The 14,456-nt window shown below is 43.5% G+C and overlaps 1 protein-coding gene and 1 pseudogene across 5 annotated transcripts in view; both read left to right on the forward strand.

Annotated features, from left to right (window-relative positions):
- OGT (O-linked N-acetylglucosamine (GlcNAc) transferase) overlaps positions 1-14,456 on the forward strand; it is a 76,427-nt gene that overhangs the window by 46,143 nt on the left and 15,828 nt on the right. For all 5 annotated transcript variants that reach the window (XM_038415170.2, XM_038415171.2, XM_043492754.1 and 2 more), the window contains 3 exons: positions 9,818-9,943; positions 13,947-14,117; positions 14,257-14,373. In XM_038415170.2, the coding sequence (XP_038271098.1) occupies positions 9,818-9,943; positions 13,947-14,117; positions 14,257-14,373 (414 nt within the window). The remainder of the gene's footprint in view (positions 1-9,817; positions 9,944-13,946; positions 14,118-14,256; positions 14,374-14,456) is intronic.
- LOC122455895 lies at positions 3-8,284 on the forward strand (annotated as a pseudogene).

Raw genomic sequence — 14,456 nt, forward strand, 5'->3', positions numbered from 1 at the left:
GCTTTCAATCTTTTGAATTTGCAGCATGTTTTTCAGAAATGGAGATCTCAACCTGTGGTTAAGGATTCTGGCCACAGTGAATTTCTTGGAGTACAAATTATGCTCCCAGGTAATAAGAGTGATCTTCAGAATTCTTTTGTGGTAGTGTATGTCAGTAGTTTCATCGTTATGGAGGGAATCGATGGACATTGTGTGAACTTTGAGTGTGACTTTTGGAATTTTATTAATGTGGGTGCTGGTTGTGGATTAAAACGATAGTCATGCACATAGCCTAAGTTGGTCGAGGAGACTTGCTACAGTGGTTGAATATTTTGGGCTTGATTCTTGGGTACATTAAGGCTGTTGTATGCTACTCAAACAATATAAAGCAACCATGGCTTAGCAAGTTAGTGAAAGATTCCCCCTGCATAGTGGAATAACTGAGAGATTTAGTCACTGGAGCAGTTTCTACCTCCATCACCTCTTGGATCGAAGGTATGTGACAATGGTTTTACTACATCTTAAATGATCCTCGCATGCAGAAGCAGTCTCTGGGGTCCAAGGATGGCTGTAAATTAGAGTAGTCCTGCAAATCCTCTAATACACATTGGAGCTGGGACTGGCCTGGCAGCTGGACAGCAGCAGGGGATAGCTTAAATTCATCCCCTTGGACCATGCAATATGCAGCTGATGTGCCACTTAGAATCTGGGCTCTTGAATAAAAATGGTGTATCTGCTAAATTGACATCAACAGAACTGCTGTTCTTCAAGAGATCCTCTGCATACTTGCACTTGCAAAATGTGTTCCCAAAGCTGCTGATCTTCAGGAACATTGTAGAAAGCACTGCCTGTTGAGTATTTCTCTCAGAACTGAACATTTAATACCTAGCGTCGACCCCATTCAGCTGTACACTGTTGTGAGCATTACAAACACCTCGCACCTTCTCCTGCAGTATTTACATAGCTGATACAAGAGCCACCATACTGATGCCATGCAAGCAGCCCTGCTGGAAGATATAGAGCAGAGCAATTTGCAATTGCTGGTGATAGTTTCACATCACCTTGACATGGTTGAGGTCCATTTCTGGGCCGAGGAAACAAGTACTGAATGGTGCGACTGCATCATTATGCAGCTATGGGATGGTGAGCAATGACTCTGGCAGCTCCCGGGGCAGGGTGAGAGGTCAGGCCCGGGGCCTACTCTCTTCCCCTCCCCTCCCCTTCCCTTCCCTCCCCTCCCATCTCGCTCTGACACGCCAACCCGGCAGTCAGCTTGGTAGCTGCTTGCGCAGAGTGCCAGCTTTGTCCTTTGCAAGGAAACAGGCCGGTGGGTGCCAGGGCAGAGGATGGAGTTCGAGCTCATAGAGAGTGACATCCTGGAGTCATTGGAGGATCTAGGTTACAATAGTCCATGGTTAGAAGATGAAGTGCTGACTCAAGCAGTCTCTGGTGGAGCTAGTTCCCCTGAATTTACCAAACTCTCTACTTAGCTGGTATCTGAGTTAAGGTTATATTGTAAACAAGAAGAAAATGTGCAAGCTACTAACAATCCAAATGAAGCAAAAGAGTTCCAACTTGAAGTGAGTGGGCTGCTGGGGGAAGTGAACTGTCCATATGCATCATTAACATCAGGAGATGTGACAAAACGCCTTCTCAATTAGAAGAATTGCCTCCTGCTACTCACATACCTCATCTCAGAACTGGAAGCTGCCCGAATGCTATGTGTGAACGCCCCTCCAAAAAAAGCACAAGAAGGAGGTGGTAGCGAGGTCTTTCAGGAGCCAAAAGGCATTTGTATTGCATTAGGCATGTCCAAGCCTCTGGCCAACATATGTTCCAGTTGTTCAGTGGAATCAGGGGAAAAAAACTAAAAGAAACCTTAGCAAAGGTTCCGCCTGGCCATGTTGGAAAACCTTTTCTGAAGAAACCATTGGGACCAGCTTATTGGGGAAAAAATTGAAACAATTAACCAAGCCATAGCCAATGAGTATGAAGTTTGGAAAAAACTGTTAGTGAAACATTTGGCTGTAACTGTGCAGTCATTTGGCTGGTCAGATAGAGCTAAGAGTCAAACAGAGAAACTGGCTTAAGTCTACCAACCCAAACATGCCCTCTTAACTACCAAGTGCACTATTTCCATTGCTCACCTCTTGGCAATTCAGCAAAATTGTCAAAGATTATGAGGACAAGCAGTGGGTCTATCCAAGAAAAGACTGTGTGTGCCATTAATAAGGTATTAATGGGCAGAGTACCTGACAGAGGGGGCAGACCAAATGAAATCGAGCCTCCACCTCCTGAGATGCCACCATGGCAGAAAAGACAAGATGCTCTTCCACAGCAAAGTGGAGGAAGAGGTGGCTGTGAATCGTCATATGGCTGCAGAACTTTTGAATGCATAAGGCCGCTTTCCAGCAACTCTGTGAAGAGCTTTCCCCAACCCTGAACCGCAGCAATACTAAAATGAGAGCTGCTCCGATAGTGGAGAAGCTAGTGGTGATAACTCTGTGGAAGCTTGCAATGCCAGACTGCTACTTATCAGTGGGGCAATTTGGAGTGGGTAAGTCTACCATTGGATCTGTTGTGATCCAAGTTTGCAGGGCCATTCACAGACTTCTGCTAAGATGGGTAGTGACTCTGGTTAACGTGCAGGACACACTGGATGGTTTTGCCATGATGGGGTTGCCTAACTGCGGTGGGGCGATAGAATACATCCCTAGCTTGGCACCAGACCATCTTGCCAAAAAGTACATAAACCGAAAGGGGTACTTCTCAATAGTGTTGCAAGCACTGGTGGACCACAGGGGCCGTTTCACCGACATCAATGTGGAATGGTTGGGAAATGTGCATGATGCGTGCATCTTTAGGAACACAGGTCTGTTCAGAAAGCTGCAAGGAGGGACTTTCTTTCTAGACAGCAAAATAACCACTGGTGATGTTGAAATGCCAGTCATGATCCCAGGAGCCCCAGCTTACCCCTTGCTCCCATGGTTCATGAAACCATGCACAGGCAGCCTAGACAGCAGTAAGGACCAGTTCAACTATCGGCTGAGCAAGTGCAGAATGGTGTTGGAATGTGCCTTTGGACGTTTAAAAGTTTGCTGGCATTGTTTGCTTACTAGGTTAGACCTCAGTGAAAGCAATATCCCTATTATTATTGCTGCCTGCTGTGTGCTCCATAACATCTGTGAAACAAAGGGAGAAAAGTTTCTGCTGGGGTGAGGGGTTGAGGCAGATCGCCTGGCAGCCAATTTTGATCAGCCAGACACCAGGGCAATAAGAAGAGTACATTGAGGAGCTCTATGTCTCCATGGGGCTTTGAAAACCAGTTTCAGCAATGAGTCAGAGTAATGTGACACTTACCTGTGTTGCTCCTTACCAAATTGTCCCCTCCATTGCATTTTTTTCCCTGTAAACTCCACCCCCACCAACCACCGTGTGTTGAATGAATAAAGAACCTTTTCTCCTCAATCCATTGGTTTATTATGCACACAGAGACAGCAAAGAAAAGTAAAATAACCTGGGGAAAAAAGGGCTAACGCTGGGGGTGGGGGGGACAAGGAAAGCTGACTTATAGATGCGCTGCAATAACAATCAAAGGTGTGGAAATGGGTGCCCTCTGGTGTTGAATGCAAGGGATACTGGAACAATTCCTCTCTCTCTCCCTCCCCCCCACGCCTTATAGGTCATTGGACTACCAAATAGAGTAGGAGAGTTACTTCCTGTGTCTTGTATATAATACTCATGTTAATATGTCCCTGAATATTAGCGTTTTTCATAACTGCATCACATGGTAAACTCATTCAACTTCTAATGCACTATAACCTCCAGATTCTTTTCAGTGGTACTGCACCTAGCCAGTTATTCTTCACTTTGTAATTGTGTATTTGATGTTTTCCTTGCTAAGTGTAGTCCTTTGCACCTCACTGAATATCCCCTTGTTGATTTCAGACCAGTTCTCTAACTTGTCAGTTAGTTTGAATCTAATCTCAAAAAATCTAATCTAATCTCAGAAAAAGAAAAGGAGTACTTGTGGCACCTTGTTAGTCTCTAAGGTGCCACAAGTACTCCTTTTCTTTTTGCGCATACAGACTAACACGGCTGCTACTATGAAATCTCAGAAAAGATATACTGGCATTAGAAAAGGTTCAGAGAAGGGCAACGATTACAGGTTTGGAACGGGGAGGAGAGATTAAAGAGGCAAGGACTTTTCAGTTTGGAAAAGAGGAGACTAAGGGGGGATATGATAGAGGTATATAAAATCATGAGTGGTGTGGAGAAAGTGAAAAAGGAAAAGTTATTTACTTGTTCCCATAATATAAGAACTCGGGGCCACCAAATGAAATTAATGGGCAGCTGGTTTAAAACAAATAAAAGGAAGTTCTTCTTCACTTGGCGCACAGTCAACCTGTGGAACCCCTTGCCTGAGGAGGTTGTGAAGGCTAGGACTATAACACGGTTTAAGAGAGAACTGGATAAATTCATGGAGGTTAAGTCCATTAATAGCTATTCACCAGGATGCATAAGGAATGGTGTCCCTAGCCTCTGTCAGAGGGTGGAGATGGATGGCAGGAGAGATCACTTGATCATTACCTGTTAGGTTCGCTCCCTCTGGGGCACCTGGCATTGTCCACTGTTGGCAGACAGGATACTGGGCTGGATGGACCTTTGGTCTGACCCAGTATGGCGGCTGTTATGTAATCCTGCCCTCCAAAGTGCTTGCAGCCCCTTCAAACTTGGTGTCATCTACACATTTTATAAGCATACTCTCCACTCCTTAACCAAGTAATTAAGGAAAATTTTGAGTAAGACAGGACTGACCCCCTAGAGAACCCCATTATATACATCCTCCCAGTTTGACAGTGAGCCACTGATGATTACTCTTTTTGAGTAGTCTTTCAACCAGATGTGAACCCACCTTATAGTAACTTCATCTGTGCCATATTTCCCTTGTTTGCTTAAAAGAATGTCAAGTGCAACTGTGTCAAAAGCCTTATGGAAATCAAGGTACATCACATCTACTCCATTTTCTCTATCCTCCAGGCCAGTAACCCTGTCAGAGAAGGAAATTCAGTTGGTTTGGCATGATGCCTTCTTGACAAATCCGTGCTGCTGATTCCTTGTAACCCTATATCGTCTAGATGGTTACAAATTGATTGTTTAATAACTGGTTCCAGTACCTTCCCAGGTATTGAAGTTAGCCTAACTGATCTATAATTCCCCAGGTCCTCTTTGTACACCTTTTTAAAGATAGGCACTATTTTGTCCGTCTCCAGTCCTCTGGGACCTCATGTGTCCTCCGAGTTCTCAGAGATAATTGGTGTTAGTTCTAAGATTGCTTCAGCTAGCTCCTTAAGTACTCTAGGATGAATTTCCTCAGGCCCTACTGACTTGTATTTAATTTATCTAAATATTCTTTAAGCTGTTCTTTCCCTATTTTGGCTTGCATTCCTTCCCCCTTGTTAATATAGTGTTGAGTATCTGGTCACCATTTCACTTTTTAGAGAAGACTGACGCAAAAGAGGCATTAAACACTTCAGCCGTCTTGATATCATCCGTTATTAGTTCTCCTTTCCCGCTAAGTAGAGGACCTACAGTTTCCTTTTGTCTCAATTGCTCTGATGATATATAAAATGCCTCTTTTTACTGCCTTTTGTCCCTTGTTAGGTGTAACTCATTTTGTGCCTTAGCCTTTCTAGTTTTGTCCTTTCATGCTTGTGCTATTCTTTTGTATGCCTTAGCAATTTGTCCATGTTTCCAGTTTTTGTAGGATTCCTTTTTGATTTGGGGGTAATTCAAGAGCTCCTGATGGAGCCATATTCACCTCTTACTATTCTTCCTATCTTTCCTTTTCATCAGGATGTGGCTTGGATCACAGGACATTGCTGCTGTGCTTTGTGGGTGCGCAGGAGATTGTTGTAGCCCAAAAAGCCATCTATACTGATGGATTATGCTCAGAAGTAGAAAAGCTCTGTTACCTGGTGCCAGTAATCTCTCTCCCAGAATCTGCATCTGTGTAATCTGATTTGAACTATTATACTTAGTCTTTGAGCCTCTCATTGTCAGCCCATCTTGGAATGACCATCTTGTCGATTCTGCTGTCTTCAGTCATCCCACCAACTGGAGATTCCTGAAAGATCTGGTTAACTTCTTCCCACCAAGTGGAGAACCCACTCCATTTTGGGACCTTAACCAAGTGCTGACAGGATTGATGGATTTGCCTTTTGAGCCCTTGGGAAGTACACTTTTTTCCCCTCTGCCAATCACTGAAGAGAACACTTTTAATGTCTCGCCTCTGCAGGAAGAGTTAGTTGCAGGCTTCAGTGGCTGATCAGCCACTTTATCATAATCCACCATGAGAGAGCTGTCCTGCATACTCATCCTGCAAAGGTGGTATTGGAGTGCCACGTGAATGGGATTGCGCTAATACCCCAGTGTTCTTCCTCAAATCCCATTTTTTGCCCAAAGGAAGTTGGACTCTTACCCTACATGTCAGAAGAACTGAGGTTTTTATTTGGATAGGATTTAGTCCTCCAGGTAGCCTCCACTTCCTTTACACTGATCCCCAAAGGCTACAAAGAAGTGCCATTTTCATTCAGTAGTTGTCTGTGCATATTAGGACAATATCTCCATGCAGAATCATTTATCTAAGATGGTAATACCTCAGGACCTTACTTCTTGTCGAAGGAGCTGCTAAGGCAGCAGTCATGACATGCTTCAGTAATGTTTCATCTCAGAAATCTGCAAGGCTGCTACAGGACTGGAGTTCTATGTGTGTGCCTACAGTGTACTGCTGTCCTAGCTTGGCACTTAAATTTGTTGTCCACTTTGCAACGGCTGTTATGCAGTCCTTCTTATAACGCCTTAACCCATCTTCCTGGGGGTTGTATTGCTCACTGGACTCCCATAATTAAATATACAGAGGCTACCTAAAATGGAAGTAGTTGCTTACCATAGTAACTGGTGATTCTTCTTTGAGTGTTTGCTCATATCGATTCCAATTAGGTGTGTGTGTGCTGTGTGCCCAGCTGTTGGAAACTTTTTCCCTAGCAGCATCCATCTGGTTGGCTGAGGAGCCTCCTGGAGTGGCACCTGCATAGCGCTCAATATATGCCTCAGCCGACCCGGGGCCCCCTCAGTTCCTTCTTACTGCCCGTGACGGTTGTTGGAACTGTGGCATCTTGCTCTGCAAGTTCTCCACGTTTTTCTACTCTATAGATAGTTGTTAGTTTGTTCTGTAGTTCTTGTTTTTTGGTTTTAGTTGGTGGTAGTCGGGTTGGTGAGTAACTGTTTTTTCTTTGAATAATTATCCCTATGGGTGCTCTGCTTCAGGAGCACATGCGCACTCGTGCATCTTTGATCGGAAACTTTCAGTTGCAGCCTGTATTCTGTGTGCTTGTGCTATGAGCTGAGGGTACATAGGGAAGATCAGACCCACCACTGGTCCTGATCCTTCTCAACCACCTGTAGCCTGAGACGGAAACTTGTGTCTGTTGGTTAGCTTTGCTAATCCAGCATTGTTCTTACCCTACTTGTATTTCTTTTTATTTCAGTGTAGTTGTTTTTAACCTGTTTTCTTTCACATTCTGCCCATCTTGGGGTGGCATTCCCTTTTCCCCCAGTTTCCTGGTTGCCGGCTCCTTGTCTGCCTTAGTTCCCTTGTTTAGTGTTCTCTTTCAGCTCAGGGTATGTTCAACCCCAGGTTTTAAACCTTGCCATGTGTGCAACAGATCTCTTTCCCTCAGCGACAGACATTGCAGTTGTCTTGGGAAGGCCCGTATCCTGTCTAAACGTAGGGTCTGCACTGGCTTCAAGATCTGATCTAGGAAGTTGCAGAAAGACCGGCTCATGTTACTCCTTATGGAGTGATCCTTGAGACCAGCTACTGATTCATGTCTGCAGTACTCCAGGTTTCCCAGAGAGGTCCAGGACAGTTGAAGATCTCCCTTTTGAATGTCTCAAGCTTTTTTCTGTGGCACTGCTGAAGTCCCTCCACTCATTTTGGATTCAGGAGCCGCCTCTTGATCGTTGGGCATTTACGCTAATTGTGACCAAAAGGAAATGATCTCAGACAGCTTAAAGATCTTGTCCCGCACAGTACATATTAGTGGATGGCAGAACCACCCAGGAAGTAGCTTCAGTTTCAGAGGGAAAATTTCTCATCCACTGTCACCACCCAGCCAACAGCTTCCAGCAAACTTTTTTTTTTATACATGTTGGTTGAAAGCCATGACTCACTCCACCATCTGGACCTGTTGCTGCATCATCCTTTCCAATGGGAAAATTCTTTCCCATTTCAGACCATCATTGGAAGCAGATCACATCAGACAAATGGGTATTAAAGTCATTACGTCAGGCTACACCATTCACTTCAGACCTGAGTGTATTTATTGGCAGTTCATAGTCATCCTGTGATCAATGTGATGTGGCCATGACAAAGGCTAATGCAGTCCTAAGATGCATAAGGCAAGATATTTCCAGTAGAAACAGGGAAGCGTTAGTACCATTGTACAAGGTATTGGTGAGACCTCATCTGGAATACTGTGTGTAGTTCTGGTCTCCCATGTTTAAAATGAATTCAGACTGGAACAGGTGCAGAGAAGGACTACTAGGATGCTCTGAAGAATGGAAAACTTACCTTGAGAGGAGGCTCAAAGAGCTTGGCTCGTTTAGCCATATCAAACGAAGGCTGAGGGGAGATATGATTGTGCTCTATAAATACATTGGAGGGATAAATACCAGGAAGGGAGAGAAGTTATTTAAGCGCCAATGTGGACACAAGAACAAATGGATATAAACTGGCCATCAACAAGTTTAGGCTTGAAACTGAGTGAAGGTTTCTAACTATTGGAGGAATGAAGTTCTGGAATAGGCTTCCAAGGAGAGTCATGGGGGCAAAAATCCTCACTGGCTTCAAGACTGAGCTTGGTAAGTTTATGGAGGGGATAGTATGGTGAGAGAGCCTACAATGGCACGTAGCCAATCTGTGACTGCTAACAGCAAATATCTCCCAACAGCTGGTGATTGGACACTAGATGGGGAGAGCTCTGAGTTACTACAGAAAATTCTTTCCCAGGTGTTTGGTGGGTCTTGCCCACATGCTCCGGGTCTAACTGATTGCCATATGTGGGGTCAGGAAGGAATTTTCCCAGTCAGATGGGCAGAAACCCTTTCCTTTGTAGAATGGGACACAGGTCACTTGCAGATTTAAACTAGTGTAAATAGTGGATTCTCTGTAACTTAGTGTCTTTAAACCATGATTTGAGGACTTCAGTAATACAGCCAGAGGTTAGAGATCTATTGTAAGAGTGGGTGGGTGAGGGTCTGTGGCCTGCAATGTGCAGGAGGTCAGACAAGATGATCATGATAGTCCCTTCAGACATTAGTATGAGTCTGTGAAAGCAGCTCTCTCACCAACAGAAGTCTCCATAATAAGTATCAGAGGGGTAGCGTGTTAGTCTGGATCTGTAAAAGCGGCAGAGTCCTGTGGCACCTTATAGACTAACAAATGTATTGGAGCATAAGCTTTCGTGGGTGAATACTTACTTCTCTAGCTCTCTGGGCCTGCTATTGTACCAAATGTCTGAGTGAACTTGGACATGCTTGCCCTCTGAGTATTTTTTTCAGGGTTAACTGAGTGACCACTCATAGCATCTTCATTTGGGGGCGGTGGATATGGGAAACTTGAGCTAGCTGTAAATTTAATCTGAACTATATAGTGCTGTTTAAAGTTTTTCTATATTTTAAACTTGTTGGTGTGCTGACTTCTAACTTGCTTTTGGCCTTTCAGTGATAAAGTAAGAATAATTAGTAATGTATATTCTTGATTCTTGTATTTTAGATACCATGTAATGGAAAGGCAGCAGATCGCATTCACCAGGATGGGATACACATCCTCATTAACATGAACGGCTATACTAAGGGAGCCCGTAATGAGCTGTTTGCTCTCAGACCAGCACCTATCCAGGTAAAGGAATTAAAGTGTTTGGAGAGCTCTGTCTGATGTAAGAGCATTGCTCAACATGGTCATAGAACAGGCTGGTTTCTCTCTTCTCTCCTTTAAGTTGGGAGTGCTATGGAAATGGCATGCTGATCCATACAGGACTGGATGAAAGTGAGCATTGCTCTGTAAGGAGTAGTGTATGAATAAAATCATTGTTTGGTTTATATACAATTAGCTCCCTTTTTCCAATATTTATATGTTGAATAATATTCCAAAGGAAAGAATAAACATAGCTTCATGGTTCCTGAGCATGCTACCATCTCGTTCTGGTGCGAGCAGATATTTTAAGCAGTGTTGTCAGTCATGCTGTTTGGTACGAGGCCTCAGCTTTTAATCTTTTCAGGAAGGATACAACTAGGAGAAACCAGAGCTGCCTCTGTAGAATTTATTTCCATGAACAAGAATAATTCCATACAGGTTGAGTACATGATTGATTGAATAAGCACAATATTTTTGGTAACACAGCGTCATATAATGCTGTAATCATTGTGCTGAACCAGGTGCGGTTTGAACATGCTGTGGTATACTGACACCAAGTCCTTACAGTGCATATATGCAAACATACCATGTTCAAATTAAAATAACTCCAATACCAACACATAGTGGAAGATTAATGCTATTAAAGGAAACCCTGGATGGTGGAAATACTCAAGGTAGTGACATTTTAAATATATAGGTGAGCTGGAACTGTTAGATATACCTTTAATCTGTTGTAGATGAGCTACATTTTAAGTTAGTGATCTCAAGCCATGTTATAAAATTCTATAAAGCAAATCTATTTCATTCTGCCATACAAAAGTGTTAGAGCAGTTTACTGTTATCAATATGTGGATACTTACAGGATCTGCATTACTGTAGTATCCTGATGCCTCTCATCATTAATGGATTTTATCCTCGCAATACTCCTGGTAGGCAGGGATATTTCATTTTATCGATAAGGAATGGAGAGACAGGGCAGGGCACATCAGGGTGTGGTGGTGGAACTGGGAATTGAATTCTGGTCTCAAGTGTCAGTCCTGTGTGCTAGGCCATCTTTCTATCCTTCACTGCTGCTGTATTGTTGGATAATTGTGTCCTTGGTTTAAAATGCACACTGGATTGATTGAGTTATTTGAACTCATTCTGCACTTGGAGGCTTTCCGTGGCCAACATAGAACTGCAAGTAGCAAGAGACAGCTGTCATGTTTGTGATTTATTTTACCTTACCTTAGGTGTGCTAAAACCTTTTAGTACAGATAAGGAGACAGAGTTCCTCAAAGAGTACAAATATTCTTGAAGATACAGTTTGGCCTTTTTAATTCTTTAAGGGTACTATGTACACAGAATTCTCACTCCTGTGTCTCTGACTCCAGTATGAGACTAGGGAGGTCCCAAAGCTAAACAGTCTTGTACTGTTGCAGCATGCACACATCAGCAGGCAAGATATTCTTGCCTTGCAGAATGAGTGATACTTCTCATTAGCAGAGCCCTACCAAATTTATGGTCCATTTTGGTCAATTTCACGAACATAGGATTTTAAAATATGTCATGATTTCAGTTATGTACATCTAAAATTTCAGTGTTGTAATTGTAGGGGTCCTGACCCAAAAAGAAGTTGTTGAGGGGAGGGGTCACAAGGCTATTGAAGGAGGTGTTGTAGTATTGCTACCCTTACTTTTGTGCTGCTCCTGGCAGCAGTGCTGCCTTCAGATCTGGGCAGCTGGAGAGTGGCAGTTGCTGGCCGGGATCCCAGCTCTAAAGGCAGAGCTGTCGCAAGCAGCAGTGCAGAAGTAAGGATGGCCTGGTATGGTATTGCCACCCTTACTTCTGCGCTGCTGCTAGCAGGGCACTGCCTGCAGAGCTGGGTGCCCAGCCAACAGCTGCCTGAAGTAAGGATGGCGATACCATGACCTCCCTAAAATAACTTTGGAACCCCCTTACAACTCCCTTTTGGACCCCAATTTGAGAAACGCTGAAATCTGTATAGTATAGGGTAAAAGCACGCAAAAGACTGGTCTCCTTCCGTGAAATCTGAATTCACAGTCCGTGACACGTTTTTCGTGGCCGTGAATTTGGTAGGACCCTATTCATTAGTGCTTTAACTTCTCATTTTTCCTACAGATAGTTGAGCAGCTCCTTCTGATTGCTCCTGTTAGCAGCCATAGCTAGTGAGCCTGCTGGTAGGTGATGGATTAATCTTGAGGTTTCCTTGGGATTTTAAATCCTTGTTTCATCTAGTCTTTTTGTAGATTAAAATAAAAATAGATGAAATACCCTGGTAGTGAAGAGGCATGCTAATTCAGGAACATATTCAGTGGTATTGTGGAATGCCAGACCGAGGGATTCTTGTGGTTAGTCACCTCAGTAGTGACCTACTCTGATGCATAATCCAATATGTGGTCCTAATGTCTTCTCTGACCTTTTGATACCAGTTAATGTGCAAAAGAAGAGAGCTGCCCCTTTTATCCATCCATTTCAGAACCTTGCTAAGTGGGATAGATAGGTTCTCAGATTGGCGCCCATCACCATGGCATCTGTACACCTCCAAGAGTAAGAACAACAATCTGCTTTTGCCAGTAGGGAAGGAAGATCTAGATTTTTGTTCCTTGTCCGAGCATAAGTGTGTGTAAGTGTACTGGTTGCAGAAACGCTTCTGCAAAACAAAGGGAGTAGTCTTATTTACTAGATGCTGACTTTGGTGTCTGGCACTGAACAGCCTTGTATCCTATAAAGCAGATCTGAATCAGTTGAGTCGTCAGTGGATAGATGTTTCAAATAGTTGGTCTGAGAAAAGGATAGTTTAAGCCAAACGCCACCTTGAAGAATGTCCTTCTGTGAGGTTCTTGAAGCAGTGCAAATGCTGGTCTGTTAGATGTTTTGGACTCGCTGCTCTACTGTTGCAGCCGTATGTGATAACTGTTTTTCAGAAGAGCCAACCGGCCCAAAAAAGATCTACAAAAGTGTGAAAATTGTCATCATTTAATTTTGGGCTTGTTCACTCTTACCGTCTCACCTCCATTTAACTAGTAGTGATTTTGAACCCTTTCCTCTTTGCAGGGTTCCTTTGGGACTGCATCCCTCTTCGATGTTCAGGAAACCCTGTGTGCCTAGCTCCTCTTGTCTACTTGGGGCAATCTGCTCCTTTTTTCCCTTCCCCTCTGGAAAAAACAGAAGTGGCTCGAGCCTTTCCTCCCACAACAAAAAAGCAGCATCTCCTAACTCTCTGCTCTTGGCTATTCCCCTTCCCTTCTAGAAAATTAGCATTGCTGCTGCTATGTAAGCTGCTAGGTTCCTTCTCCCAGGAACCAGTGGCTTCCTGGCCCTGCTTGTGTGGATGAAATGTCTGAATGCTGTGGGACAAATCCAACCTATGCTGTCGTACAGTACACTAATCAAAGGAAAGGAGAACTTGTGGCACCTTAGAGACTAACAAATTTATTTGAGTCTCTAAGGTGCCACAAGTTCTCCTTTTCTTTTTGCGAATACAGACTAACACGGCTGCTACTCTGAAACTAATCAAAGGAGGAAGAGACTAACGGTAAAAAAAAATTTAAAGCACCTTATGTCCTTTTGATTTTCAATGAGACTTAGGCTCATAAATCACATGAGCAGCATGGAGAATTACCTTAAATCTCGACAAGGGGGTGAGAAACCTGAGGACCGTCTAATTCCAGGCCACTGCAGTCTCCAAACAGGTCAAAGAAACTGAGGTGACTGGTTAATACCCAACTTCATAACTGAGTATAGCTGACTCTGTGTCCTTGATGAATTTCTGGCCATAGTTGTCGCAGGGTTTTGGGTTTTTTTTTAGTTTTTCATTATTCCAATGATTGGCAACAGTTCTCTCATTTTGTCGAGTTTCAGTCATTTGAGAATCCGTGTGAGAACTTTGGTAGAGAGATGCTGAATCAGAGCAGGATATACAGTTGCACATATGGTTTGTCCACACTTGAGATTAAAATCTGTTGCTTTTCGATTTGGCTTGTAGGCTATGTGGCTGGGATACCCTGGAACCAGTGGAGCGCTGTTCATGGATTATATCATCACAGATCAAGAAACTTCCCCGGTTGATGTGGCAGAGCAATATTCTGAGAAACTGGCTTACATGCCAAACACTTTCTTTATTGGAGACCATGCTAATATGTTTCCCCACCTGAAGGTAAGAGACAGCAATGGAAAGGAAAGCTGATAGTAATGATTATCTAGTGGGGACTTGCACTTCTCTAGGAACTTATATTCAGTACAGTAATTTGGCAATGGAATGTTGTAAATTGAAACTTGTTTTTCTTGATCCACAGAAAAAAGCAGTCATTGATTTCAAGTCCAATGGCCATATTTATGATAACAGGATTGTTTTGAATGGCATAGACTTGAAGGCATTCCTTGACAGCCTCCCTGATGTCAAAATTGTTAAGGTGAGAACTTCACTTCTTTGCACTTTGCCCTAGTAGACTGAACGCAGCATTTTCTCACAGATGAATCTTGCATGATTTCTTAG

This window comes from Dermochelys coriacea, chromosome 9 (assembly GCF_009764565.3).
Source record: "Dermochelys coriacea isolate rDerCor1 chromosome 9, rDerCor1.pri.v4, whole genome shotgun sequence".
NCBI classification, from domain to species: domain Eukaryota; kingdom Metazoa; phylum Chordata; order Testudines; family Dermochelyidae; genus Dermochelys; species Dermochelys coriacea.